General features: G+C 49.7%; 1 protein-coding gene across 1 annotated transcript in view; it reads right to left on the reverse strand.

Moving 5' to 3' along the window:
* Positions 1-25,353, reverse strand: part of CREBBP (CREB binding protein) — a 116,390-nt gene continuing 91,037 nt past the window's right edge. The window contains exons 17-31 of the mRNA XM_061152730.1: positions 23,909-24,027; positions 22,862-23,101; positions 22,382-22,470; positions 16,966-17,046; positions 15,381-15,437; positions 12,894-12,971; positions 12,503-12,570; positions 8,429-8,579; positions 7,947-8,093; positions 7,220-7,333; positions 6,546-6,711; positions 6,076-6,243; positions 4,341-4,502; positions 3,923-4,204; positions 1-3,190 (exon numbers count right to left, since the gene is read on the reverse strand). Of these exons, the coding sequence (XP_061008713.1) occupies positions 1,073-3,190; positions 3,923-4,204; positions 4,341-4,502; positions 6,076-6,243; positions 6,546-6,711; positions 7,220-7,333; positions 7,947-8,093; positions 8,429-8,579; positions 12,503-12,570; positions 12,894-12,971; positions 15,381-15,437; positions 16,966-17,046; positions 22,382-22,470; positions 22,862-23,101; positions 23,909-24,027 (4,040 nt within the window). The 3' untranslated portion in view covers positions 1-1,072. The remainder of the gene's footprint in view (positions 3,191-3,922; positions 4,205-4,340; positions 4,503-6,075; positions 6,244-6,545; positions 6,712-7,219; positions 7,334-7,946; positions 8,094-8,428; positions 8,580-12,502; positions 12,571-12,893; positions 12,972-15,380; positions 15,438-16,965; positions 17,047-22,381; positions 22,471-22,861; positions 23,102-23,908; positions 24,028-25,353) is intronic.

Below are 25,353 nucleotides of genomic sequence, written 5' to 3' on the forward strand. Positions count from 1 at the left end.
TTAAAAACTTCAGTAATTTATATCAATTTTAAGCGGTACTTTATATACAATGGGGGGAAAAAAAAACACATGCATAGTCCAAATACAATGTTGAAAACAGCATTTTCATAACAAAAGACCCCGAACACGAAGTGTTAATACCATGTACATGAATTCAAGGACCACCCTTCTTTTTGTCTGTTGCACACAGTTTATTTAACAATATGATATAAGAAATGAGTTGGTGCTTTACCATTCTATACAGTGATTGGATCTTCTTGAATTTTCTTATTTATAGTAATTATAGCGCTTGCATGATTTACACGAGAATTGCTTTTCCTCATTTCAAGTTTCACATAGAAGAAAGAAAAGAATGCTTCTTCTCTATTAACATTAGCATGGTCTAAGAGAGTGATCATCCCTATTTTTTGTCTAAAACCAGTTTTATCAGAGAAACAAAGCAACAATTTCTACATCTGCAAGACAAGAGTTTGGCTTAAGCCAGTATGTATAGATAGACGTGTGTGTGGGTGTGTACGTGTGTGCACGCAGGAGCCAATCCCTAGCGTCCAGGATAATACTTGGAGACGCCCACAGAGTTCACTATAGAAAAAATCTTCCCGCAACGTCTGAAAGTTACCGGGATACATTATAAGCTTGCATTATTTCAGGAATCAGTTTCTGAATATTATTTTTTTTCTTCTCACTTTTAAACATAAATGTTTAAAGTCTTGAAAATACAAATAAAAAATATGAATATAATGAACTTGTTTTTCCCATTAAAAAAAGGCATGAGTCACCAGCAATGACGACAAAAGAATCCAAACAAAACCCCCCTCCCCCCAAAACAAAAAACAAAAACGAAAAAACAAAAACAAAAAGAGAGAAGAGAGAGAGAGACCAGATATTTAAATCAACTGGTTTTTAACAAAAAAATATATTCTTTGTATTGTTTCTTTAAACAGCAATCTACCCTTCCATGGCCTGGAAGTAGCAGTTCCATCTAGGAATAAAAAGAGCCCAGATGCCTGGATTTCAGTACAAAAGGTCCAAGAACATGAAAGGGGGGGAAAAAAGTGATGCTCTCACAATGCTACAAACCCTCCACAAACTTTTCTAGGGTGTCTCCCGTGGTGTCGCCGACCAGGGACAGCTCACTGGACAGCGCACTCCGGTTGGGGGTGTTCAGCTGCGGGAGCATCGCACTCTGCTCGGGGTTCCCCAAGTGTCCCTGGTCTATGGAGCTGGCCATGGTGACCGCGAGTCCTGGGTGGGGGGAGCCAGTCTGGGGCGAGACGTGGTGCGGTGAAGGCTGGGGCTGTATCCGTGGCGACGGGCTGGAATGTGGAGGCTGGGACTGGGGCCGTGGAGACTGGACAGGGGCCGGAGACCGCACCTGGCTACTGAGGGATGTGGCCATCTGCTGGCCGGGGAGGTGCGAGGCCTGAGGCTGTCCTGAGAGCATGTGCTGCTGGGGGCTCATGGGGTTCGGCTGGCCCGGGGACCCCATCTGCTGCTTCATCTGCTGCTGCTGCAGAATCCGCTGCTGCAGGGCCTGCTGGATGTTGGGGGTGCTGTCTGCGCCCAGCCCGGGCTGCCCCATCTGGCCGAGCTGCCCCATCTGAGCCGCCATCGGGCCCATGGCGCTGCCCTGCATGGGGAGGTGCTGCTGCATCCGCTGCTGTGGCATGGCAGGGGGGTAGCCCGTGGGGCCCGGGGGCTGCTGGAACTGGCCGTGCCCTGCCATGCCCCCAGCCATGCCGGCGCCACCCTGCTGCTGCTGCTGCTGCTGCTGCTGCTGCTGCTGCAGGAGCTGCCTCCTCAGCATCTCCCGGTACTGCGGGTTCATACTCGCCATGCTGGGGTTGTGGCCCGGGCTCATGATGTTCAGGGCCTGGCCCTGGGGGTTCAGGCCGCCCATGGCCTGCTGCTGCGGGGGCACGCCAGGCCGCGGCCCGCCGGCTTGCATGGCGTTCAGGTTCTGCAGGCCAGGCTGCTGGTGCAGGCCGGGCTGGGCCTGGAGGCCGGGCTGAGGCTGCAGGCCGGGCTGGCTGGCCACATACTTGGCTGTGCGCTGTTTGATGAAAGCTGCCATCAGCTGAGGGTTGGACTTGAGGATGTTGAGCACCTGCTGCTGCTGCTGCGGGGAGCTGGGCGACTTCAGGGTCCGCAGCAGGTCCTGGAGGGCGCCGGGCGAGATGCTCCGGGGCGGCTGCACGCCGGACATCCGCGGCCCGGCCACGGCCGGCTGGGCCTGCATGGACATCACGGGCCGGGGCATGCCCGGCATTGGTTGCTGCTGGGGGATGGGCGCCTGCTGCCACTGCCCGGCCGGCAGGGTGGGCACGACGGGCCCGCTGACCTGGCCGGGCCGGGGCACGTTCAGGCCCACGGGGGCCATCTGGCTCACCGGGGTCACCATGCCCGTGCGCCCCGGGGGCATGCCGTTGTTGATGTTGACCCGGTACAGGTGCTGCTGCTGCTGGGCCTCCCGCTCGATCTGCCGGGCCGCCTCCACCGCCGCGGGGGGTGGCTGGGCGGGGGGCGGCGGGGCCGGCACCTGGCTGGTGGGCTTCCCGGTGGACACCGTCGTGGGTGGCTGAGTCCGGGCCACGCTGGGGAAGCCGGCTGGTGACATGCTCACGGGCGAGGGCTGGGGCTGGGCGGGGGGCTGCGGCGTCTGGGGCGTGCTGGGCTGCTGCGTGGGGGTCCCGGGCGGCGCTGAGGTAGGGGAAGGCAGGCTCTGCTGAGGCACGTTGCGGGTGTTCATGGTGGCCATCCGCCGGCGCATGAGCTGGGCCTGCTGCAGGCGGTGCTGGATCTGCTGCTGGCGGAGCTTGTGTTTGATGTTGAGGCAGAAGGGCACGGGGCACTTGTTTTCTTGGCAGTGTTTGGCGTGGTAGCAGCAGAGAGCGATGAGCTGCTTGCACACCGGGCAGCCGCCGTTGGTCTTGCGCTTGCAGCCCTTGGTGTGCTGCACCACCCGCTTCATCTTCTGGCAGGACGGCAGCGAGCAGTTGGCGTTGCGGCACTGGCAGGCATGCACCAGCGACTGGATGCAGCGCTGGATGCTCAGGCGCCGCGACTCCTGGGGGCTCTTGGACTGCGGCTCACCCTGGCTGCCGCCCTCGTCGTCCAGGCCCAGCCCCCACTTCACCATCTTGTGGGTGTGGCTCTTCGTGTTGTAGCAGTTGATGCAGAGGTCGTAGTCCTGTGGGCGAGGACGGGGGGCGAGTCAGCACGCGGCCGCAACCAGTCCCTCAAGAGGCCCAAAGGTGCTGGACACGTCTGCTCCCCAGAGCCTCCCTCCCAGAACACCTGCACCCCACAAAGCTCCAGAGGCCACTGCCCCAGCCACTCTCTCTTCTGGCGGCCCCATGCCCCTTTCAAGCTGCTGGCCCACGCCGTGGGGGACTCCCCGAGTGCCCCTGAGGTGTCCCCAGAGCTCTGCAGTGCAGCTCGGGGGCACTGGGCCTGAGGCCTCCACAAGAGGAAGGCTCCCGGCACCCTCAGCCTCCTGGCAAGGGCAGAGCTGGGGGCACCGCAAGTGTAACCAGGACCTGCTATGCTCTTCTGTCTGGGTCCCCACCCAGCGCGGGGAGGCCTGTGTGCGTCCGAGACACTGGGCTGGTGCTAATGAGATGGAGAGTAAAACAACACGGTGCCCTGTGAGCATCTCCCCACCCTGGAAAGGTCGGCACAAACACAGTCCCCCAGGGAAGCACACCGACTGCCCCGCACCATGAGGACGTGTGGCCTGGACTAGGCCCCAGGCTGAACCGTGAGGGGACCCCGGCAGGAACTGCCCCCTACATCCAGGCCTCTCGTGTGAACCCAAAACAATCTCAAAACCAACGGTGGACCAGTGCACCTGGTCCTTCTCGCCCTGGAGAGAGCTGGCTACAAGTCCCCTGCAGCACACGCGCAGCCCGGGAACCCTCACCTCACACACGGTGCAGTGCCAGCGCGTCTCCACGTGGTGCTTGCACTCATTGCAGGTGTAGACGAAGCGGTCCTGACCCTGGGTGTGCAGCTCCACCAGCATGCACAGCGTGGACCACTTGGAGCGCCGCAAGGAGGAGAACTCCCAGTGCTTGTCCCGGGCCAGCGTGAGGAAGGCATCCCGCCCGTCCATGAGGTCACAGCTGAGCAGGGGGTCGGGGTCGACGATGGGGGGCAGCGTGTTGATGACGGGCCCAGCATGGAGGTGGATCACAAAGAAGACCTGGGGGTACAGGGAGGAGCCACATCAGCCCCACGAAGAGAAGGACCGAGCCCTCCTGCTGCCGTCCCAGGGGCTGAGCTCGGCTGTGGCCAGCTCCCTGCTCGGTGCCCAGCCGCCCCGCCCTGCCAGCCCTCACCTCTTTGTGCTTCTCCATGGTGGCGTAGAGTTTCTGGGACAGGTCGTTGGACACATTGGGCATGCTGGGTTTCTTCTTGTTGGCGCGGCTGATGCTGCTTTTATTCTTGTTGGTTTTCTTGTTGTTCTTTTTCTTGGCGTTCTTGCTGTCACCCTGGCTGCCCTGCAATAAGATGCATGGCTGTTGGCCCCACCCTGCCCCTTGCTCCACGCTCGGCAGGTGCCAGGGCGCCAGCTCCTGGCCGCGGGGGCTCCAGGGAGCTGGGCTGAGGCAGGTGACCGCCAAGCGGACTGCAACCCGCCTACTCACAGGCCACGAACACTGCTGCCTTCAAAGCTAAGTGCTGAGAGAAAGTTGATGTGGGTGGTCGCGGGCCTGGGCTTGGTCAGGAGGACCCAATGGGCACGGTGGTGACCAGCGCAGCCTCTCAGCACCTCCAGCCCTAAATCACCCAATCTTCCAGGCCCAAGGGGTCTGCTTCCAGGAAGGCCCAGCAAAATTTTGGCAGGCTGAGGACGATGAGCACAGCCCCTTGGGGCTCACCTGTGACATGAGGGCTCATCACATCCTCACCCAGGCAGTCTCCATTCTGGAAGGGGCTGGGGAGGCTGTGTTCCAAAGAGGACACACCCTAAAGCCCACAAAGGTGGCCTGAGGCAGACTGCAGACATTACCCCCTAGCCCGGGGCTCCAGATGCAGCTCCTCAGGCAGCCCTAGGCCCTCCTGGGGACCCAGGCCCGCGCAGTCAGTAACCACCAGCCTCTCGAGATGAGCGGGTCCACATCCAGTTCATGATCGTCCCCCAGGCGTGCTCCCTGCCCACCTCCCCTCAGAGAGGCTGCAACACTGACTCAGTCCTGAGGCCCCAGACCTAGCAGGTGGCCTTCATCCAGAACTGTCCTCACGTGCCCTAAATTTAGGGTTGTTAGTCTTGAAATACATCCTACGCTTCTCACTGCTTGACGGCTTTGCATCCAACTAAACCACCATCAGCTCTTTCTTGAGCATCTGAAACACAACTCACGTGCTCCTGGCTCGGACTCTGACACCTTCCTCTCCCTGCTGGAGGCCATTCCCCTGGATCTCCTGGGCTCCTCTCCCCAGCCAGTCTCTGCTCACGTACCACCTCCCCAGACAAGGCCCCCTGAAAGCCCGCATCCACCTTCCCTGTGTCTGCGCAGACCTCCTCCTCCACCTCAGGGTGCACCACGCATGCGCCTGTTCTCCTGCTTCTCTCACTAGTTCCCACTGTAGCCCTCAGGGTGGTGCCTGTACATGGCAGGGGCTTGGAGCGACCGGAGCGAGGGCACAAACGCACAAGTGCCCAGTGGAGAGCAGGGGGCGGTTTATAAAAAAGCAAGTGAACGAGGCCTGCAAGTAAGAGTCTCCTCCTTAAGTCAGTGTTAAAGCGAACAGACTCCTTCCTGACCATGACTCCCATCTGCACCTCCGCTCGTCTCTCCCGGGCTCCCTGCAGGATGCCCTCCTCTCATCTTTCCATGTCTCAGCCCTGCCCATCCTGCCCAGAGAAGCCAGAGCAAGACCCCCTGTCCACCTATGAGGTCATGCGTCTCCGTGGCTGGGCACCGTGGTTGGGCTGCGGCCCAGGCCCAGTCTGGCCCCACGGTGGGTGATCACGCGGTAAGGCTGTGTGGAAACACTACCGCGGATGAGGCAGGCCCCCCTGAGGACCCGGCCATAGAAGCCCAGCCCCAGCGCGCGGCCCGGCGTTACCTCCGTGGTCTCACTGGCCGCGGTGCTCTCCTCCTTCTTCCTCTCCTCCTCCTCCTGCTCCAGCTCCTTAATGCTCTCCTCCAGCACGTTAGGCCAGAAGTCCCCCTCAAAGTAGGGCAGCTCCTTGGCGCTGGTAAGCCTGTCTTCAGTTGCTTGTTTCAAAATGTCCTAGAGAATGACCGAGTGCAGCAGTGAGACAAGGCGACCTGGGCGACATTCTGGGGAGGAGGGGGCTCTGGGCCACAATGCGGGGGAAGGACCACACGGCCTTAGAGGCCGTGTCGCCTCTGTTCTAAAGCTGCAGTCTGTGAGTCTCCACAAATGGCAGCTAAGTTGCTTCTAACTTTATGCTTTTAAAAATTTTTTAATTTTTGCTTTACATTTCTCCTAAAGTGGCTATTAACTCTAACCCATGTGAGCACAGAGAAAGACACATGAAGATGCCCTACCCCCTCCCCAGGCACGCGAACCTTGTAGTCATGGATGATGCGTTCGGCGAAGGCCTTGTCCAGCATCTTCTTATACCACTCCTGCAGGCGCTTCGGCTTGGGAATTTTCTGATCAGGGGGGTGGCAGTGGAAGATGTAGTCATCTCCTTCACTTGGGGGACAGGCCCAGATGTGCCCTGTCACATACCTGCAGGACACACACAACTCAGATGGAAGCAGGGAGCAAAACCATCCCTGCCTTCCAGGAGCAACGGTGAGGCACAGGCACCAAAGCAAGGGCAGAAATAACTAAAAGGAAAACACAAGGAGATCAGCTGGGGATAGGGGCCTTGTGGGAGCGGGAGTCGGGGGTGAGAGCATTCTGAAACTTGTGGTGACGCCTGCATCACCTGCTTAGGTTACTAGAAACCACTCAAGTGTACAAGTGAAATAGGTGAACTGTATGATACATAAAATACGCCCGAACAAAGTGTTAACAACAAACTGGAATGTGAGGACACGGAAGGCAGGGAAAGCCCCAGTCCCACGTGGCCCAAGACGATATCAGGAAGGGCTGTGTCTAAGGACACCAAAGTAAAAACACAGAAAACCTCAAAAAAAAAAAAAAAAAACTTTTGTTATTTCACAAAATAAATGCCACAGTGAAAATTAAAAACAGAGTTTTATTAGTTCTGGATAATCTGAATTCAACTCACCCCAATTTCTTCACATACTCTAAATATCCAATAAGGATCTCATGGTAAACAGCTGTTCGGAGGCATCGGGGTCGGAAGAAATGAATACTGTCCAGATAAGATATGTACACACGCCTGGGGGGTGGGGGCAGGCAGGGAGAAATTAATTGGAAGTTCAGGTTATCTCCCAAAGGTGAAACCAAACACCAGCATCCAAAGAACGCTCTAGAAATAAACTGCTCTGAGAGCATCTACACTGGCCACAAACAAGATGCGAGAAAATTACCACCACCAATCTCTGCTACCAATCGACAGAATGGAATCCATCTCGCCTCTGAACTAGGCAGCAACATCATGCCTCACCATGAGAACGACAGGGAGAGACCGGGGCCACTAGGAAAAGCCACTTCCGATTCCCATCCACCCAGATTCCTGACTGAACAGGAAGTAACTCTTGGCAGAGCTGAGAGGTTTTCACAGGTCCATCAGTGAGCACTCAGGCCTGGGCAGCAGTCCCCGCCCCTTCGCCATACGTTTACCTGCCCCAGGTGAGATGGGGGCCACAGCAAGATCAGGGTCAGAACCCATGTACTCAACACAGGAGTCATCAAAACCCTCCCCTTCTCACTGGCTTTGGGGACAACCAAACTAACTTGTTTGGTTGCTGAAGCAGCCCTCCAGGATGTTTAGGGCCCTGGTCACTGGCACAGCACAGGCGCACACGCACCGCAAAGGGGCTGAGGGTTACCTTGTGTTTGGCGGGGGGCAGTCAGAGCCGTACTCCTGGACATGCATCCCAAAGAAGCACACGTCCACTCCGTCAATCTCCTCAAAGGCAAACAGTGCTTTGGTTCGGTACGGGAAAGACTCCGACATCTCCCCAGAATCCACAAACCTGGAACAAAGAGCCTTCTGTTTGCATGCATCACCATCTACACAGACTAGACTTGCTGTTCTGACCCGTGTGGTGTAGGCGAACTGCAGGTGGGATCACCCCTTTGGACCACTGGCCCGGGCAGTTCAGAGCTGCAACCCCACTCTCTGTGACACCCTCACTCAGACAGGAATTCCACCTCCCCTGAAGAGTGTGGGACGCTAAGAGAAGGGTAGCTACATGCTAATTGATGCAAAGCTCTCAAATTATGCTTGCCAGACTCTAAAGCCTTGCCAGAAAGCAGGGCTCTGGTGAACCAGGCAGGGTGCCCACTGGGACAACGTCTGCACACGCACCGTGACTTCATCCCGGGCTTGACCTCCACCGTCTTGTCTGAGCTGGCCACCACGCGGACAAACACCTCCCCGGCTTCAGGGTGATTCTGTCGCCGCAGAAACTTGTTGACGCGGTCTTCCAGGTGGTTTCCCAGCCGTGTGGTCTGCAGTCCTGCAAGGTCCAGACGAGGCAGTGAGAGGGCGTGGGAAGTGCTGAGGCTGCAGGATCCACGTTTTCTTTCCAGGGTAGTCTGATATTTTAAGGACTGACATTCTCCAAATACAGAAGGGATCTAACGAGATCCTATCAGGTGAGCATTTTACAAGAGAAAGGTGAACCCTGGAATCTTAGGCATTCCACACACTGGAAACTGCTATCAAACGCCCCAAATTTCCATCTTTTTCCAACTCTAAGGGGCAGAAGAGCCACAAAGGTGGACCCAAATCTGAAAGAAGACGGGCTCTGGGGTTAAGCAGAGGAGCAGGCATGAGGGGGCTATGCACGGTCCACCTGCCTCCTGCCCCACGTGCCCAGGTCCTGGTGACACTGGGCTCTGCCCTGGCTGTGCCCATGTGGCTGCTCGGGGTCTCGGCTGTGCTCTGAGGCTGGTTTCCACTCTGGAAGAACTCTTAACAGAAACGGGAAGCCTGACGCTGCTCTCCCTGGAAGGCAGGCTGGCATGAATGCCCCTTCCTGCCCAGCTCCGAGGGGCGTCCTGCTGCTGAATCTAAGACGACTGAGCCAGTCCAGCCCTGAGAGGGCTCCAAACCTGGGCAGCAGGAGCCGCTGCCCAGGATGCAGACTGGCCAGCCCACTTTCCTGGTGGGCTCCGTCCCCCATTCCTTCTGCACCCTCCCTCTCCCAGGAGTGGTCCCTGTGATAGGAGTTACACAGCATATAACTACACATACAGTTCACGGCATAAAAAAACTGCATGTGCAGAAAAAAAAGCTAGAAGGGAAAGCTGCAAAAAGGTTGACAGTGACTGTAACATGGCTTGAGTTTATATTTATAATTATATGGCTTGACTCCTTACTGAGGTTAAGAAATATCTGCAAAATTTAGACTTTCTAAGTTCAGTCTCTCTGTAATAAACACACCAATGGTGGTGTTTTTTGGGTATATAACTTGTATCTCAATGAAAATGATTTAAAGAAAAAAAAATTAACAATGGCAATGAAATAAAAACCCCATAAAAAAGTATAAACTTCTATACCCCCACTCCCGTGACCACCCATGGCTTCTCGACCATCCTGAGAAACACGGAATTAGGCGCAAAGGGCTCACAACCACCTCATCTATCTTTGTGAAGACCCTGAAGAAAAACCCCCTCGTTCTCACCCCCAAGTGCTCCCATGCACGTGGCTGCTGAGCAGGTTTTGTTCCCTCAGGAGGTGGCTTCCAGTCCAGGAAGGGAGGACAGCTGAGACGGCCACCCAGCCCTGCCGCAGGGACCATCCCCCTTCCCTCATGAAATTGCGGCTACATGCACCATGACTTCCGGACAATGCACAGGAGTAAATCCACAAATATTCCTGTGGGAGACTTGGGTCAAAGTGGAACTGCGGAGTCTGAAAATGGACATTTTAAACTGTACCCCATCATGCACATGCCTGTCCGTGACGCATGATGGAGGCCTCATATTTCCTTTTATGTGATCAAACTCTTCAGCCTGTGCTTTCTGACCTCTGGGTTGCATCTTTCTTAGGAAGAACTTCCATAACCAAACACAGTAAGAACACTCTGACGCTGACCTCCAAAGCACTTGGAGTCGTTACTTTGTGCACTTTTAACCAGCCTAGTGAAGGAAGGTGGGGAGGAGGTTTTGGTCAGTTGCGAACATCACTGGCTGACCAGCAGCTGGAAGGTATTTTCAATTCAGTCGTCCCGCTGCATCCATGGGGGACTGACAGGTGCCGGGAGTCCCACAGACACCAAAACCCAAAGGCACTGAAGTTCCTTACATAAAATGGGGCGGGAAAAACGGCCCCCTGCGACCCTGCACCAAGTCAATGCAGACACCCAGGAGGCAACTTCTCTCTTGTGACTGACAGATGCTTGCAGAGACGACGCTAATTCATGCTCAAAACCAAGGGGAGACATGGCACTTCTAAGGTCCTTTTCTGTAAGTTAATGTTCTACACCTTTAAAGGTCCACATACTCGCCACCATGCTCTGGACTCTAGGGCGGGGGTGGGGGCTGGGCCAGCTCTCAGGTTCTCCGGTCCCGCCTCACCCCTCCACCTCTCTATCTTCAGGCTGCAACGGCTCTTCTATTGAAAACTATCTCTCCTGGCAATTTCTGTTTTGGTCAGTGAGACTCTGGCCTAGGAAAGTGATTCTAAGTTGCTGACTACTTTAGTGACATCACTCAGAATGAATCCTTTAAAGCAGGGGTCCTCACCCGCACCCCCTGCCCAGGACATCTGGTAACGTATGGAGACATTTCTGACGGCCACTGTTCATGGGGGTGGGGGTGGGGGAAGCAGTGGCAGAGTGTTACTTGTATTTAGGGGGCAGCCGCTGCTGAATCCACCTGCAATGCAGGAGACCCGGGTTCAATTCCTGGGTCAGGAAGATCCTCTGGAGAAGGGAATGGCTATCCACTCTGGTATTCTTAACTGGAAAATCCCATGGAGAGAACCCCGGTGGGCTACGGTTCATGGGGTTGCAAAGAGTTGGAGACGACTGAGGGACTCAGCACACTGCTACTAAAATTCTACAAAGGCTAGCCCCTATAACAAAGATTTTTCTGGCCCTAATGTCAGTACAGAAACCCTGATCTAAAGAAAACTATTAGAATAGCTGGTGACTTCATCAATATTTCAAAAGGCTTGACAAGAGTTTAAATGACAGGATAACTGGACTTTGGTAATGGAGTCAACACCAATCTGGAGAGCTTCTGAGGGGCTTCCTCCCTGCCTGCCACCCCTCTCTCCAGCCCACTGAACCCCACAACATCCCGTCCCTCTTCTACTCTCATCAGCCCGGCGCTGGCCGAGGACCCCAGCAGTGTGCTAGCTGCCGGTCCTGCTGGGGAGAGAAGTGAGAGCGGCCAGGAGCCTGAGGGAGGGCTGAGCTCTGAAGGCACTGCTGCAGGGGCTTTTCTTCCTTCCCTTTTAAAATTAACTACTTGTTTTTAGTTGCACTGGGTCTCCGTTGCTGCATGCAGGCTTCCTCTAGCTGTGCTGTGTGGTAGTCACTCTTGAGTTGAGGTGTGAGAGCTTCTCGTGTTGCAGAGCACGGGCTCTAGGGTGTGCGGGCTTCAGCAGCTGCAGCACGTGGGCTCAGTAACTGGCTCCCGGGTTCCAGAGTGCAAGCTCAGCAGTGACACCCGGGCTTAGGTGCCCCAAGGTGTGTGGAATTTTCCCAGACGAGGGAGTGAACCCATGGTCCCTGCATTGGCAGGTGGATTCTTATCCACTGGGCCACCAGGAAGTCCTTTAGGGGCTCTTCTTTTTCAGGTTTGCTGCAGACTCAGCAGAAAGATGGTTGGGAATGTCAAGCTACAGAAGGTGGCCCCAGCACTTGAGCGTCAAGCTGACAAAGATGACACACCATACACTTATGAACCGTTTACTTCTGTAGCAACAGGGTGCTCCACGCAGACACCCACACAGCCCTTGGACAGACTAGGCTCCGGGCGGTCCTGGCGATGCTGGCTGATTTCCAAGGGTCCCAGAGGGTCACTCTTCACAACAGTGGGGCCCACACCTACCAATGGGCACACGTACCCAGGGCTGAGTGTGCCCATCACCAAAGGATGTGTGTGCGTGCATTACTTCCAAGTTTCCTGAGAAGAATCTGATGACATTTTCTCAGAATTCACAAAGTTTACTATATAACTAAGTTTCTAAACTTTCATCTAAAACACAGTTTGATCATAAAGCCGACTTTCACATAAAGATTAAGCTAAATGACTCTCTTTAAGGGTAAGATAAGAAAAACACAAGTATTAGAAAACAAAGCCACAGAAAAGACTGGAGACAAGCAAGCCCTGAAGCCGTGTGTTAGAGGGACCAAAGGAAGACTGGGAAGATGTACACGTTTCTAAAACGTACAGACCATGAAACAAAGACCCTTCCATGACTTACTCTTAGCACTGAATTTGTTTTCTTTTCGAGTTCTGCCCGTTTTCTTCAAGCAGTTGTCACATACAAAGCTGCAAAAAAATAATGGGTGTGATCAGATTATATAAAACAGTATATGTTGCCAAACTAGTGAAATGCAGCATTAAAATACTTTGCTGGCAATTTACATCACATCATTACACAAAAGTGAAGAGGCAGACTGCTTTGATTCTACAATTCCTAAAGCGGGCAAACACTTAAGACTTAAATTTAGAACCAACTGCCATCCCTCTAATTGCTGGATCCTTGCTGACGACAACGAGAGGCACGGCAGCCGCCAGTGCCCTCCCCTCTACTCTCTGCAAGCTGCTCTCCCTTTCCTGGAGTCTCAGGAAATGACCGGGAAGTTACTCACCCTGAAGGCCAGATGATGTCGTAGTGGAGAACACAAATCTGATGCATCTTCCGGCCACACTCCTTGCAGTCAACGAAACTAGAAGACAAAGAAGTGCCCTGTCACACACGGAACCGCACAGCGGAGCCTGAGTGCTGCGCGCACACCTTGTCCGCACGAGGACTTCAAGACTCCTCGGCATTCACGTGTCTCGTGACTAACTCGGCCATATTTGAAACATGCCTCAGTAGGCTGTGTTCTACAGGAAAAGCTGACTTTCTCCCCTTCTTTGCACCAATGCCTCATTCCTCTCTTCCCCTCATCTCTTTTGCAACCAGAAATGAAAATTTACTTCTAAAAACTGCTATGACAAAGGCCTATCTTACAGGTCACATTTTCAAGACCAGTGCTTGCTCCAGACGACTGAAAATGCCTAAACGGACTTCAACAGCAGAAAACAATACTGTCAGTGTTACAAGCTCTTGTTCTTCGCCTCACACAGGAAACGTCTGCTCTGAGTCAGTCACCAGGGTGGGAAATGATGGCCTTTGTTCAAGGAAACACTGCAGAGGTCGGGATTCACCTCATCACCCGCCCTCCTCACGCTTCCGCCATGGCTCACCCGGACCCTATCACCTCACCTAGGAATCTTCATCGCCAAACACGCTTAAAGGTCAAAGCCTATTTTTTTCAGCCATGCCCTTAAGGCTGCCACAACTTAAACCCTGTGGAAGGCTGAATGGGCTAGAGAGCACCAGACTTCTGCAGGCTGTCTGGGTCCTGGCTCCTCCTCTCAGCCTCCGTGCTGGGCCCTGAACCTGAGGCACGCTCTCACACCACCGCTTGCTTCCCGGCCCTGACCCTCCCCTTTCCTCCTGCTGAGAACGAGCCTTTGACCACAGATTGAGCCTAACCCAGCTTCTCTGTCCCTGCTCTGCTGAAGGAAAACTGGACACACACAGGCAAAGTGGGCAGCATGGCAGTGGCCTTGTCCGCTGTCCTCGAGCGCTCTCTCCCAGGCCGCCCCCCTCCTACTCTATCTGGTCCTTTAAAACCTCTGCAGCCACACCAAGTCAGACTCCAGGGAACCCAGCACCCCTGCCTCCTGGTGCCGGGGGCCCCACCCGCGCTCCCCGCCTGCCCCCAGGCGAGCTCACTGCACTGCTGCTGATGCCCCCGGGCCCTTCACCGCTGTGTGTCCAGTGTCTGCCCCCCCAGCCCCTGCCCCTTCCAGGTGAGCGCCACCTTCTCCTGGATGCCACTCTGCCTGGGCCAGGGCCCTTCCCTCTGGACCACCTTACTGCCTCCTGCTGCCTGTGCTACCATCCGTCTGTCTGTCCTACTAGAAGACACATGGCTGCAGGCCAGGCCCCCTTTATTCAGCTGTGTCTTCCCCACTGCCTGGCACCTGCTACCTCAACATAGAGTATCCTGCAATTGGAAAGTTAATATAGAAACCAGTACAACATTGGAAATCAACTATACTCCAGTATAAAGTAAACATTTTCCACAAAGAGATGGGAAGCCAGCTCTTCACGCATCAGGTGCTCTGCTAACTGTTCATCACGCCCTCTCTCACTGCCCCCCCCCACAATCCCCCCCCCAGCACGGCTGCCAAGAGAGACTGAGGCAGCTCTGACACAGAGTGAAATCTGCGTTCTCCGCTGGAAGCTGAGCCCAGGGAGGGGAGGACCTGCTTCTCAGCTCCAGATGAGCCACAGCCACGTTTATCAAACACCAGCAGGGCCGCAGCTCTGCTCACCAAGCGGCCCTGGGCAGGCACTCACCACAGGGACAGACCAAGACGGGCGTCTCCACACACGGGGTGCCCTCAGGACTTCGCTTTGGGGGCCTGGGAGGTGCCACAGCACAGAAGGAGCCCTGAGGCCTCTTCAAGGGGTTATTACAAAGCAAACTTGACAAACTCAGTGTTCTCACTGATCGCTGAGGGCAAGGAAACCGAACAACCTCTGAAAACATACCACACCAAAGATGGTGGCAAGCACAAGAGGGTTGGCCAAAAAGTTGTCTTGGATTTTTCTGTAACATCATATGGAGAAACTGAACAAACTTTTGGCCAATCCAACACAACACCGGGCTTCCCATTATTTATTATTTACAATTGGTTTCTAAGAGTTCCTCTAAAAATTCCCTTTAAGTGATACTAGGACCCCTTCACCAAATACTATCTTTAGTCTCTAACGATTCATACTAAACAGATTCTTAAAGACAATGATGACCAAGTTATTACAGAGGTTCTAACAGAACCAAAACATCCACCTGCTCTTCTCACTGGTAAAATTCAGCAGCTGGACAGCATGCTACAGACACACATCTTTTGCATGAGTTAAAAAAGAATCTACATTTGAAGTAAATCCACACAGAGAGTGCCATCCAGGGCAATATGTTTATTTCCAGTGTCTTCTACAGCAACCCAATCACATGGAGTAACTTTCCCGATCCGAAAGTTAAAACCTAAAAGTCAGAAAGAAATAGCTGTATACTCACGGTTCAGGATCTAAGGTATCATTTTTCTTCTTTTCAAACTGATCCTTTGAAATTGTCCTTATTTGGAAGGGGAAAGAGGAAAAATGTTAATTAACTAAATTTTATCTGTTGTGTATAAACTATAGGATCTCTGGAACATTATCCTATAAACTAGTTCTTCACATAAAAAGTAAATTATGGTCAGCAGAACTCTCAAGTGGATGCAATGATGGCATGAACATATAAAATTTAATTCCACAGAAAGCACCACCATTTATTTTTTTTGTCTTCCTTCAAATACTTCCTCAAAATCCTCATCAACACTTATTACAAGATTTAAGTAAAGTCAGTCAAAATATGGTGGGAAAATTATGTTCAGACTCAAACCTGCTAATTCCCAGTCAAATGTATATGGTGAATGGCTACTGAATCTGACCAAGACTGGTGTAACCAATTCTTCCAATTACAGTGTTCCTTCAGCATGTACTTGGGGATGTTTTACTTATTCTTTAAGGACTGAGTGTTTCATTTCTATTGTCCTTTTGTTGTGATCAGTGTATATGTGAATTACTTGATTCGCAGAATTATACAATCCAATTATTAATCACACAATTGGACCGAAGAATTAAGATGACAGGGGGTAGAAAAATTGACTAAGTAGAATTTCTGACATTTTGGTTTATATATCTTATGGGTGCCTATGGCCTGTTCTGCGTTTGGATAAAGTAAACTTGAGCTGCAGAGTAAATGTCACTGGAACAGCACTGGAAACTGCTTCAGTGGGAAGCCCTTCTTGCCTGTGGGGGCAGCTGCACTAGCAGACTTCTCTGGGTGGCAGGAATTAGGGCAAGAGTAGGGAGAAAAGAGAGAGGCACAATGCTGGCAGTCCTGGGTGGCTATGGTGGCTGGCAGGTCTTTAGGCCCCTCGATCATCCAATTTGAGGATCTGGTTCTGCTTTTTTTCTCACCACATTCTGGACATCTATCTACTCCATCAGAGGATAAGCATCAGGCAGGAAATGGTGAACTCAGGGAGGGAATGAATGAACTAACTCATGCCCGTCTGTGCTGGAGCTGTGAGCAGGTGTCCAGCCTCCAGCGAGGAAGCAGATATCTACATGTACTCGCTGGGGTCTCCCCAACTGACTTCTGTTACCTCTGCAACTTCAAGGACAGAGGCTTCAGGGGAAGATCAACTAAATGCTGGAGACGGGGTATGCACACAAGACTCCCTTTTGCTACTGCCAGTTCTGTGACTAGGATTACCTGGTTTCTTAGATATAAAGGAGAATTTACAATCCCCTCAAAGGGAAGTTGACAGCCACTGGGAAAAAGCAAGTGCTTTGGAAGAAGAGATTCAGAGCAAGGTTACAAGAGGCCCGGGGACTCAACAGGGGCTATAGAATCAAGGTCCTGCGTGGAGGGAAGGACGTGGGCATGGCACTGCAATTCAGCCACACTGTTAAGTATGAATGTGGGTACAGTTACTATGAAAAATAGACAACAGAAAAGTCACAACGGCAGTGGTGCTTCCCTTTCAATCGTGGACAAGAGCAAAACAACAATCCAGGGTCACCCCCAAGAGAAATGACAGGACAGTACTTACGTCTGGGGTTGTGAAGGGTCGTCACCCAGGGTAACATTCTCCCCCTGGATCTCTGTGAAACACTTCTCACAGAAGTGATACCTGTCAGCAAGAAGGCCATACTTGGGTGAACTGGTCCATCATAACACACAGCCACCCAAGCAACGAAGCCACCAATCAGAGCAGGGCAGATCACCACGACGAAGGGGGGGCGTTGTTGGTTGATTGATGGGTCAGTGAGGACAATGAAAGGAACAGGGGCAGGTGGGGAAGGGCAGGATTAGAGAACAGGGGAGGGAACAAATAGCACAGACATAAAGGTAAGACGCAAACACCAAGACAACACAGAGCAGAAAGCCAAGGCAAAGCATTGATTAGCATTCGGTCTCATTGCATACATCCCAGGCCATCATCACTAACAACGGGCTTGTTCAGCTCCAAAATGCAAATGTTTTCAAGGAGTCAGTAATACTAGAATTGCAAGGAGCCTACATTTAGGAGTTTGGATTTTGTTCTTACTTAGAGAAAACCAAATGTAACTCCAGGGTTTGAGATGGAAAAAATTTACCTTGAACAAAACAGTCTGACAAAAGTCCTTAAAAAGCAATTTACACTGAAATAGTTTTATTTGTCAAAATGGGAAATTTATGCTTGACAGCAATTCATAGATTTTATTTCCAATATTAAGCCAGATCTTTAAAGGTATGAAAATGCTGAGCACCCAGAACTGGTTTTAATTTTCTCCTGTTACTCACTTAGTTAATTGAGTTACAATAGAAATGAAACCAAATCCATACTCTAGACAAACACTTAACAGAAATGCAATCGGGGTCAAAGACTTTCCAGCCATTTATCAGTAAGAATATACAGAGAACAAACTATGATATATTGTATAAGCAATACAATATATGTAAATCCATGAACAATCTTAAAATTCAATTCTATGCTTTGACTTTAAACTTTTTGGTACTGGAATCAATCATTCATCAATCTGAGATACTCAGTGATTGCTCTGACTTGGGAACAATCCAAGTTAAGCAAATTTAGAGTTAATCTTTAAAAGCACAATCTGCATTTGAGAAATTATCCATCACCCCAATTTCTTATAATATAGAGCCTGGGCTCAAGCTACCAAATAAGATTAGTTTAAATAAAAACTATTAAATGTTTGGAAAGGACACAAATGAGAAATCAACAAAAATGCAGGTGATGCTGCAAAAAAACAAGATGGGCACAGAGGAATACCGCAGAAGTAAACAAGCCGAATGAGGTGAACTGCACAAGCAAAAAGGATGAATGTATGGTAGCAACGGCAGCACAATAAAATGCGGTTTTAGTGCTCAAAACTACATCTACAAGATGCCAAGAGGATTAGTGTTAAAGACACTGTGACGAGACTGGAGCGCCACACGGAACCACACAGGCAGGAGGAGATGTAGCAGCTTGCAGCTACACACACACACACACACACACACACACACACACACGCACACAGCCACGCATGCGCACACACACACACATGTGTAGCTACAAATGACTGAGGTTCAGGCCACTGCCTGGCCAGTGTGTCTCCATTACCACTAAAACAGATCCCCACAAGTTCTAATCCTAACCTTAACTAAACACATTGAGTGAGCATTGCTGTCTGCCATGTTTCATTGACTAAACACATACAGTGAATTAAAAGTATAAAACTTTAGCATGCACGCATTTCAAGATTATCCAATTTTTCAGACTGTTGATGAACATGACAGATTCACTGTGTGTAGCAACTGGATTAATAAGAGTTTCCTGCTGGGACCAGTTTATTTAGAACTAATTCAATTAACAGAGTCTGCCAAGATTAAAAGCTGACCAGGAATAAATAGACTAACACTGCTGTTTTTAAAAACTATGTATCCGTATCTCTTTCTCTGAATGAACTATAGTAATACTTTGGCTATTCACTATTTTGTAAATATTTTTACAGGGCCTTGAAATCATGTAATAAAAGGAATTTTCATGTGTCATAACTGGCAAGAAAGAATTAAAGTATAGATACTGTAAACCAATTAAGCAGCAATCAGAACAACATGCAAAAATGTTATCTCTTCAACGCCAAATTGTGTCCCTTTTAAAATGAATGAGTGTTCCAATTCATTATGAGCAAACATTTGGCCATAGCGGGCTAGCTCGAAGAGGACTATTGAACATATTTTGAAATGAAATTGCCATGATAAATTACACGTGAGTCTAAACGGTTTTAAAATCCTGGACAACTCACTGCTTTTATTCAAGCAGGACATGACACCTAGCAACATCTACAGAATAAGAATCATAAACCCATTATTTCCACCGGAGGAAACTGGCCCAGAACACAGCACTGGTGGCTGCAGAAACCTACGCTGTCTGCGTATAACTAATTCCCATCCCTAAGAACCTCTGGGTCAGAAACTGGAAGGGACAGAGTGCCTGTCCAAGAGCTAGGGCAGAGATGCTGGAGAATCAACCTCCTCAGGTGAACGGGAAGAGGATGGGGGAAGGGCCCGGGCCTCCCTGGAGCACCCTTCTGAGATGACGACAGCCCACAGAGGGGGCATAGCCACCCATCTGGTCCAGCAGGTGGGAACCACTTTGGGAATCAGCAGGTGGCAGATGTTAATGCCAGCCTGCCCCATCTTTATTCACCCTGGAAATACATAATGGTTCTTTCCAGCCACAAGAGCCTAGATGACCTTCTGCCTGACACAAAGGAAGCAGTTTGATGAATATGGAATTGTAAAGGAGAAACGCTTCACAGAATCTGATGACGATGCACATCTGGGTACCTAAAGTTGGCAAGTGTCACTGCATAGTTCATCAGTAAGGGTAACTGAATGTATGGAGTAAATTTTCAAATGCAGATTGTTTTAAGCACCATATAAGTACACACAAATAACTGGGATAATAGATATCTATTCTCATCTATCAGTAATAACTGGAAAAATCTATAGAATGGTTTTCCCAACATGACTTACTTTCAAAATTTCTAAGTATGGGAACAAGTGAAAATGTAACCATACACTAGCTTATAAATTAGTTTCACTTGTTTAAACGGTTCATAGAATTTCCTATTCTAAGTGCCCAACAGTTTAGAACTATAAATGCCAAAACAATTATTCAAAAGAACACCACAGCGTTCTCTGAAACAGTCAAGGTTGAGAATAAAAATGGAAGCAGCTGAAATGCCCATCGCAGAACTAGACCACTGCTCTCAGACTCACAACACGGCGTCTCTTCCATTTCCATGTTCCAGGAAGCACACCTTGTGAGGTTCAGCTGAGCAGTATGCTCACCCTCTTACAATGTCTCATGTGTGAAAAAGAACTCCTTTATTTATGTTTCTACTCTTAAGGAAAATACATCACTTTTGTTCAGTAAAAACTAAATCCTACACAGAAATCTAATTGGACATTTCAGAACTTTCAGAAGAATCCTTCCATCAACAGCGCCCTCTGAGGGGGCAGTAGTGGACGCTGATGCTATCTGTCCTACTGAGCTACAACTTCTCTCCGCTTAAATATGGCCACAGTCTGTGCAACTCAGCAAAGGTGGGGCCAAAGGACCCAGGAACAGTGAAGCCCGCAAGGAGAAGGCCCCGAACTGGAGAGACAGTGGTGAGCAATCTGCTGTCTGCTTTCCCTTCTAGACCCAAACTCTGCTGTGCACTTCATTAATAGGGGCATTTTTCACAGTTCACTTTAACCTATTTCCTTAAAATTTCGTAACTTTGCTTTGCTTGGCGCCTGTCAGTTCCCAAAGTGAGTTCCTCCTCGTGGTCTCATTGGAGACTGACAACTAAGGGTGTCAAGTGGAGGCGCTACTGTGCCCACACCATCAACAAGAAGGTTCCGGGCCATGCCAAAGGTCTTTGGGCGAAAACTGTAAGAGGGGCCAGAACTCCCAAAACAACACTTGCCACTGTGGAGAGACTCCACTACAAAGGCTATGATACCATTTCAAACTTCTAGTAGTAAAATGCTTCCAGGGATAGAAGAGAATGCTAAAGGAGAAATTAAATTCCAAATGTTGAAATATTTTCATCAGGACAGCTGTGTCAGCATCACTTCTGCTAGAGATGCCTGCTGGGGACTCGCATCTTTCCCTGGAACCAGCATCTCACTGGGATAAGTGAGCCAGACTAGGCTTAGAAATCTTGTCTTAAGATATTTTTAGGTCAACAGTTCTTTTTTTTTTTTCCAATAGCATTTTGATGGGAGCTGTTAATTAACTTAAATATGGTTAGATTTTTAAAATTTTAACTTTTTTTTCCAGCTGTGCCATGCGGCTTGTAGGACCTCAGTTTCCTGACCAAGGATTGAACCTAGGCCACCACAGTGAAAGCCCTGAATCCTAACTACTGGACTGCCAGGGAATTCCCTACATATTTTTTTAAAGAATAATTTAAAAAACGTAATTGAAAGAAAAATAACCGCAACACTCCAAATCATTCAGGCCTCTGCATGTACCTTTGAACAAATAAAAAGCCGTGTACTTATCTTCTTTGAAGTATTAGAACATATGCAATGACTACAAGCAAGTAAGATAAAAATAATCAAAACGTCAGACCCAAAAGCTGACATTTAATACCTGAACCTAAAGACAAAGAACAGGCATGAAGCTTCATCTTGGTTGCATAAAGAATTCAGCTGTCAGTTCATGAAGTGGAGGCAAGGTGACTGAATATGACCAAGAAATACTGCCCGTTTCAGGCAGGGTGCCCTCATGCTATGGATGCTGAGAGCCATGGATGCCCAGGAGCTTAATTCAAGACAAGCCCCCGAACCAGGAAGCCATATTTAGGTAAGGGGATCAACAACAAAAATTATTTTCATTCTCCTTCTACTTAAGACAAGAGATCTACTCTTTGGCCATCTCCACATTTCAAGAGAAGAACCAAGATTTCTCAAGCATCCCTGTCACTTGCTAAGCCCTGAAAAGGCCACCTCCTGACAGGCAGTCATTCATAAACTCAATTCTTTAATGAATCAGCACGAACACAAGTCTTTCCATCAGCCTGTGCAGGTCAATTTAGCTAGGCAAATATTTACAGTCAGAATGGTAAAATACAATGCTTCAAGTTTATTAGTACCTTGAAAAAGGCCCATCAACCTTTATTAGAGTTAATTTCAACTCCAATTCTTTCTCATATGGTGACATTATGGCTTAACAAATGTTCCTAATCCAAAGAGTGCAGTAAGCAGCTTTGAGTTAAAATTTTATACTATACAAGCATGCTTTTAAGTTAGGAGACCCTGGGCCTAACTGAGTGACTGGGAAGCGAGAACCAATGTAACTTCAGCTTATTTCACTGAAACTTCAGGAAAGAAACGATGTAACCAAGCTGCAATCAGATGAGCGTGCCTTGCCCTAAGACCTTCTTTTTGTCCCGTAATTCAGAAAACTGCTCAGTGCTTACCTATTCTGATAGCTGTAGTAGGCAGCATCTCGAGGAATTGTACACAGCTGCTTCCCATAGCAGCACAGAGTCTGTGGGGAAAACTCATACTGCGAAAACAAAGGAGAAAACGTTAAAAATAAATGCACTTACTGTCATGTAATGCTCTGTCTGATATGGAGAGCGAGATTTAGCTAGTAAATTAGTTGTTAGTACACTGAGTAGTCTTTTGATGATTCTCATTAATTTTAAAGATACTTTTGGATAAAATGGGACAGAACTAGTGTCTAAGGGACATTTATTAGAGATAGATGAATGGACACCAGGGCAGCCAGGAATGCCTGACCCATAAGCACTTCGAGCTTCAGACAACCAACTGTTTCACAAAAGATTGGACTCCATCCGGGTCCTTCTCAATATACAGGTGTGGCCAAAGTATCGAGTCCATCACATCCCCATAACATCCGCTTTGGATGAATTAAAAAAAAGTTCCAACTGTACCTTGCGTCCACAGCAATATCCAAGGGACTGCATGACGGGGTCAATCTCCTGCTCAAAGACCTCTGCGAGCTTGCTACAGAACTTGTAGACCCGGGATGTCTTCCGATTGTAGAGCCAGGCATTGTTGAACATGAGCCAGACGTCATCCACATACTGCCAGGGCTCCTGGTACTGCCCTGTATCCAGCTTCCGCTTGATGGTGGAAAGGTCCATGGGATTCTTCACAATGTCAAAGTAATCCTGAAAGACGAAAGGGTCTCAGTCTGGGGGATCCCAAACCCCAAATGTAAGCCTTATTTGGCAGCTTTACCTTAAAACAGCAGAAAGTACCAGTGTAACCTAACAAGTGACCGAAAAGAGAGCAACTCCTGACCTTCCTCTGGTTTTACTCTAAGATGGTAGTTACTATTTCTAAGTGTGATCATATCACTTCAAAAGCAAATTTAAAGAAAAAAAATTAAAAGAATTCTTTAATAAGAGATGTCCTTTAGTGTCAGATTTTAAAAATAAGATTTTGACCCACTGAATTAAAATGGTGAGCATATTTATCAGACAGTATGTTTTTTTTTAGAGATTCACTCTTGGTCCTAGTGAGCAAAATGAAATTTAAGACAAACACAAAAACAGTAATAAGGCTAAACAGAACCTGTTGGGTCACCATGGCCTTTGCAAGAGCACCCAGGGATACCAAAGTGAGAGGCCCATGTGGTTTATAAGGGACTTTCACCAATTCTTTAAACCCACTCCCGTAGACAAAGTCTTACCCACGAGTAAAGCAAGGCAACAGAAGCTGCATGCCCCAGGCTGTGCTCCCCCATCTCCCCACATCCCCCCATGACCCTGGGGCTTAATGGAATGGGGTGGGGGAACACACACATTTCAGTTAGTAAGACAAAAGTATATCACTATTTTGACAACAAACTAATTTCTTTACATTTGGGGGAAAAAAAAATCTTACTGTACTCAATTTAGAGAGATTAAGCAAGTATTGTGGATACTCCTGAAGTACACTGGAAAAGCCACAGTGTTTTCATGACATCAACTCACTGGAATTCCCAGGAGCTGGGGATCCACAGGCTGCCGAAAAGGTAAGGACTCTGGATCCTGTCGGTACAGAGCTTCCAGGGTTGGCATCAGAGCCTGGCGCAACTCCTCCGGCTTGAAGACTGCAGTTAGAAAACACAGGAAACGACACTGTTGACAAGGCACCCAGACTCCTCCCGCAGAGCTTTTCAATGGAAGCTGGGTTGCTTCTGAGAAGGCCCGAGTCACCTTTCTCCCGGCCGTGAACACTTTCTCAAGCCACCATTCAGGGGTTCTGAGAACACAGTCACACTAGGGTTTTTAAAACTGCATCCATATCACGAGGCAAAAATACCACACTGAGAAGTTTGCTTGCTCAACAAAAAGATTTCCAACGCCAAATTCTGTTGGAACAGTAAAAAACTGAAGCTAACCTCCAAATCTGCCTCACTGATCAAATGTGTGGAAACAGAGCCATTTTCACCGGAAGGGGAAACTTCTCTGTCCTGGCGGAAGTAAACTCAGACCACCTGAGACAGATAGTTTTGTTACAACCTCACCAACAAACGTACATAAGGAAGCTACAAAAATACGCATTTTCCCCCAAAAGTTCTCTGCTGCCCCCTCGCACATGTAGCAATAACCATGTTCCCAGGCCCACCCACTGTCTACTACACTCTGTGGTGTCACTGATGTGAGGATAAACACTGGCTGCCGTTCATTCGCACGAGCCCCTCATGAAGCGCAAGGGTGCGGGTACCGTGCGGGCAGCAGGGCACGTCTCGCAGCCCTCGTGGGCACACACTCTTGTGCAGAGCACAACCATCAGAGAAAGGCAAACACGCACACAGGGTCTGACGCCTTAGGTCCTAAGTGGTAGGAGGTTTCCACTTTGTGGTTTTTCGGATTTTGAAAGTATTTTCTAGAACGGATACATTGTAAGTTGTAAATTTATAAATCAGACTAAAATACAGTAAAAACTGTATTGAGTACAGCGAAAGAAGGTGGCACTGACTGGGAAGAGTCCAGAGGGTTTACTGCCACCACAACAGGGCCCACCCAGGTGTCCTGCCCGGCCTCCTGCGCTCCAGAACGCCTGGCGGTCCGTGAGCACTGGTGTTGCCCAGCAGACATTCCCCTGCAGGCGCAAAGCCCTGGTAAAGGGAGCAGACGTGCCCCGTGGAGCTGTGAAACAGGCAAACCCTGCCCTCAGCTAACCCTTTTTCTTCCAGTCTATTTTACAGAGCTTGGTTTTCTTTGAATAACTCTTTATAAGAAAACAATTCTTTAGTTAATCAATAGCTTCTTCATTCTTCTAAATTAGGGGTCAGCAAACCATGACCAACAGGCCAAATCTGGCCAGCTGCCTGCCTTTGTATGGGCCTGGGAACTGAGAATAGTATTTAAGTTTTTTAATGGTTAGGGAAAAAAAGAATAATATTTCATGATACGTGAATTACACAAAATCC

Source organism: Dama dama, chromosome 10, assembly GCF_033118175.1.
Source record: "Dama dama isolate Ldn47 chromosome 10, ASM3311817v1, whole genome shotgun sequence".
Lineage (NCBI taxonomy): Eukaryota > Metazoa > Chordata > Mammalia > Artiodactyla > Cervidae > Dama > Dama dama.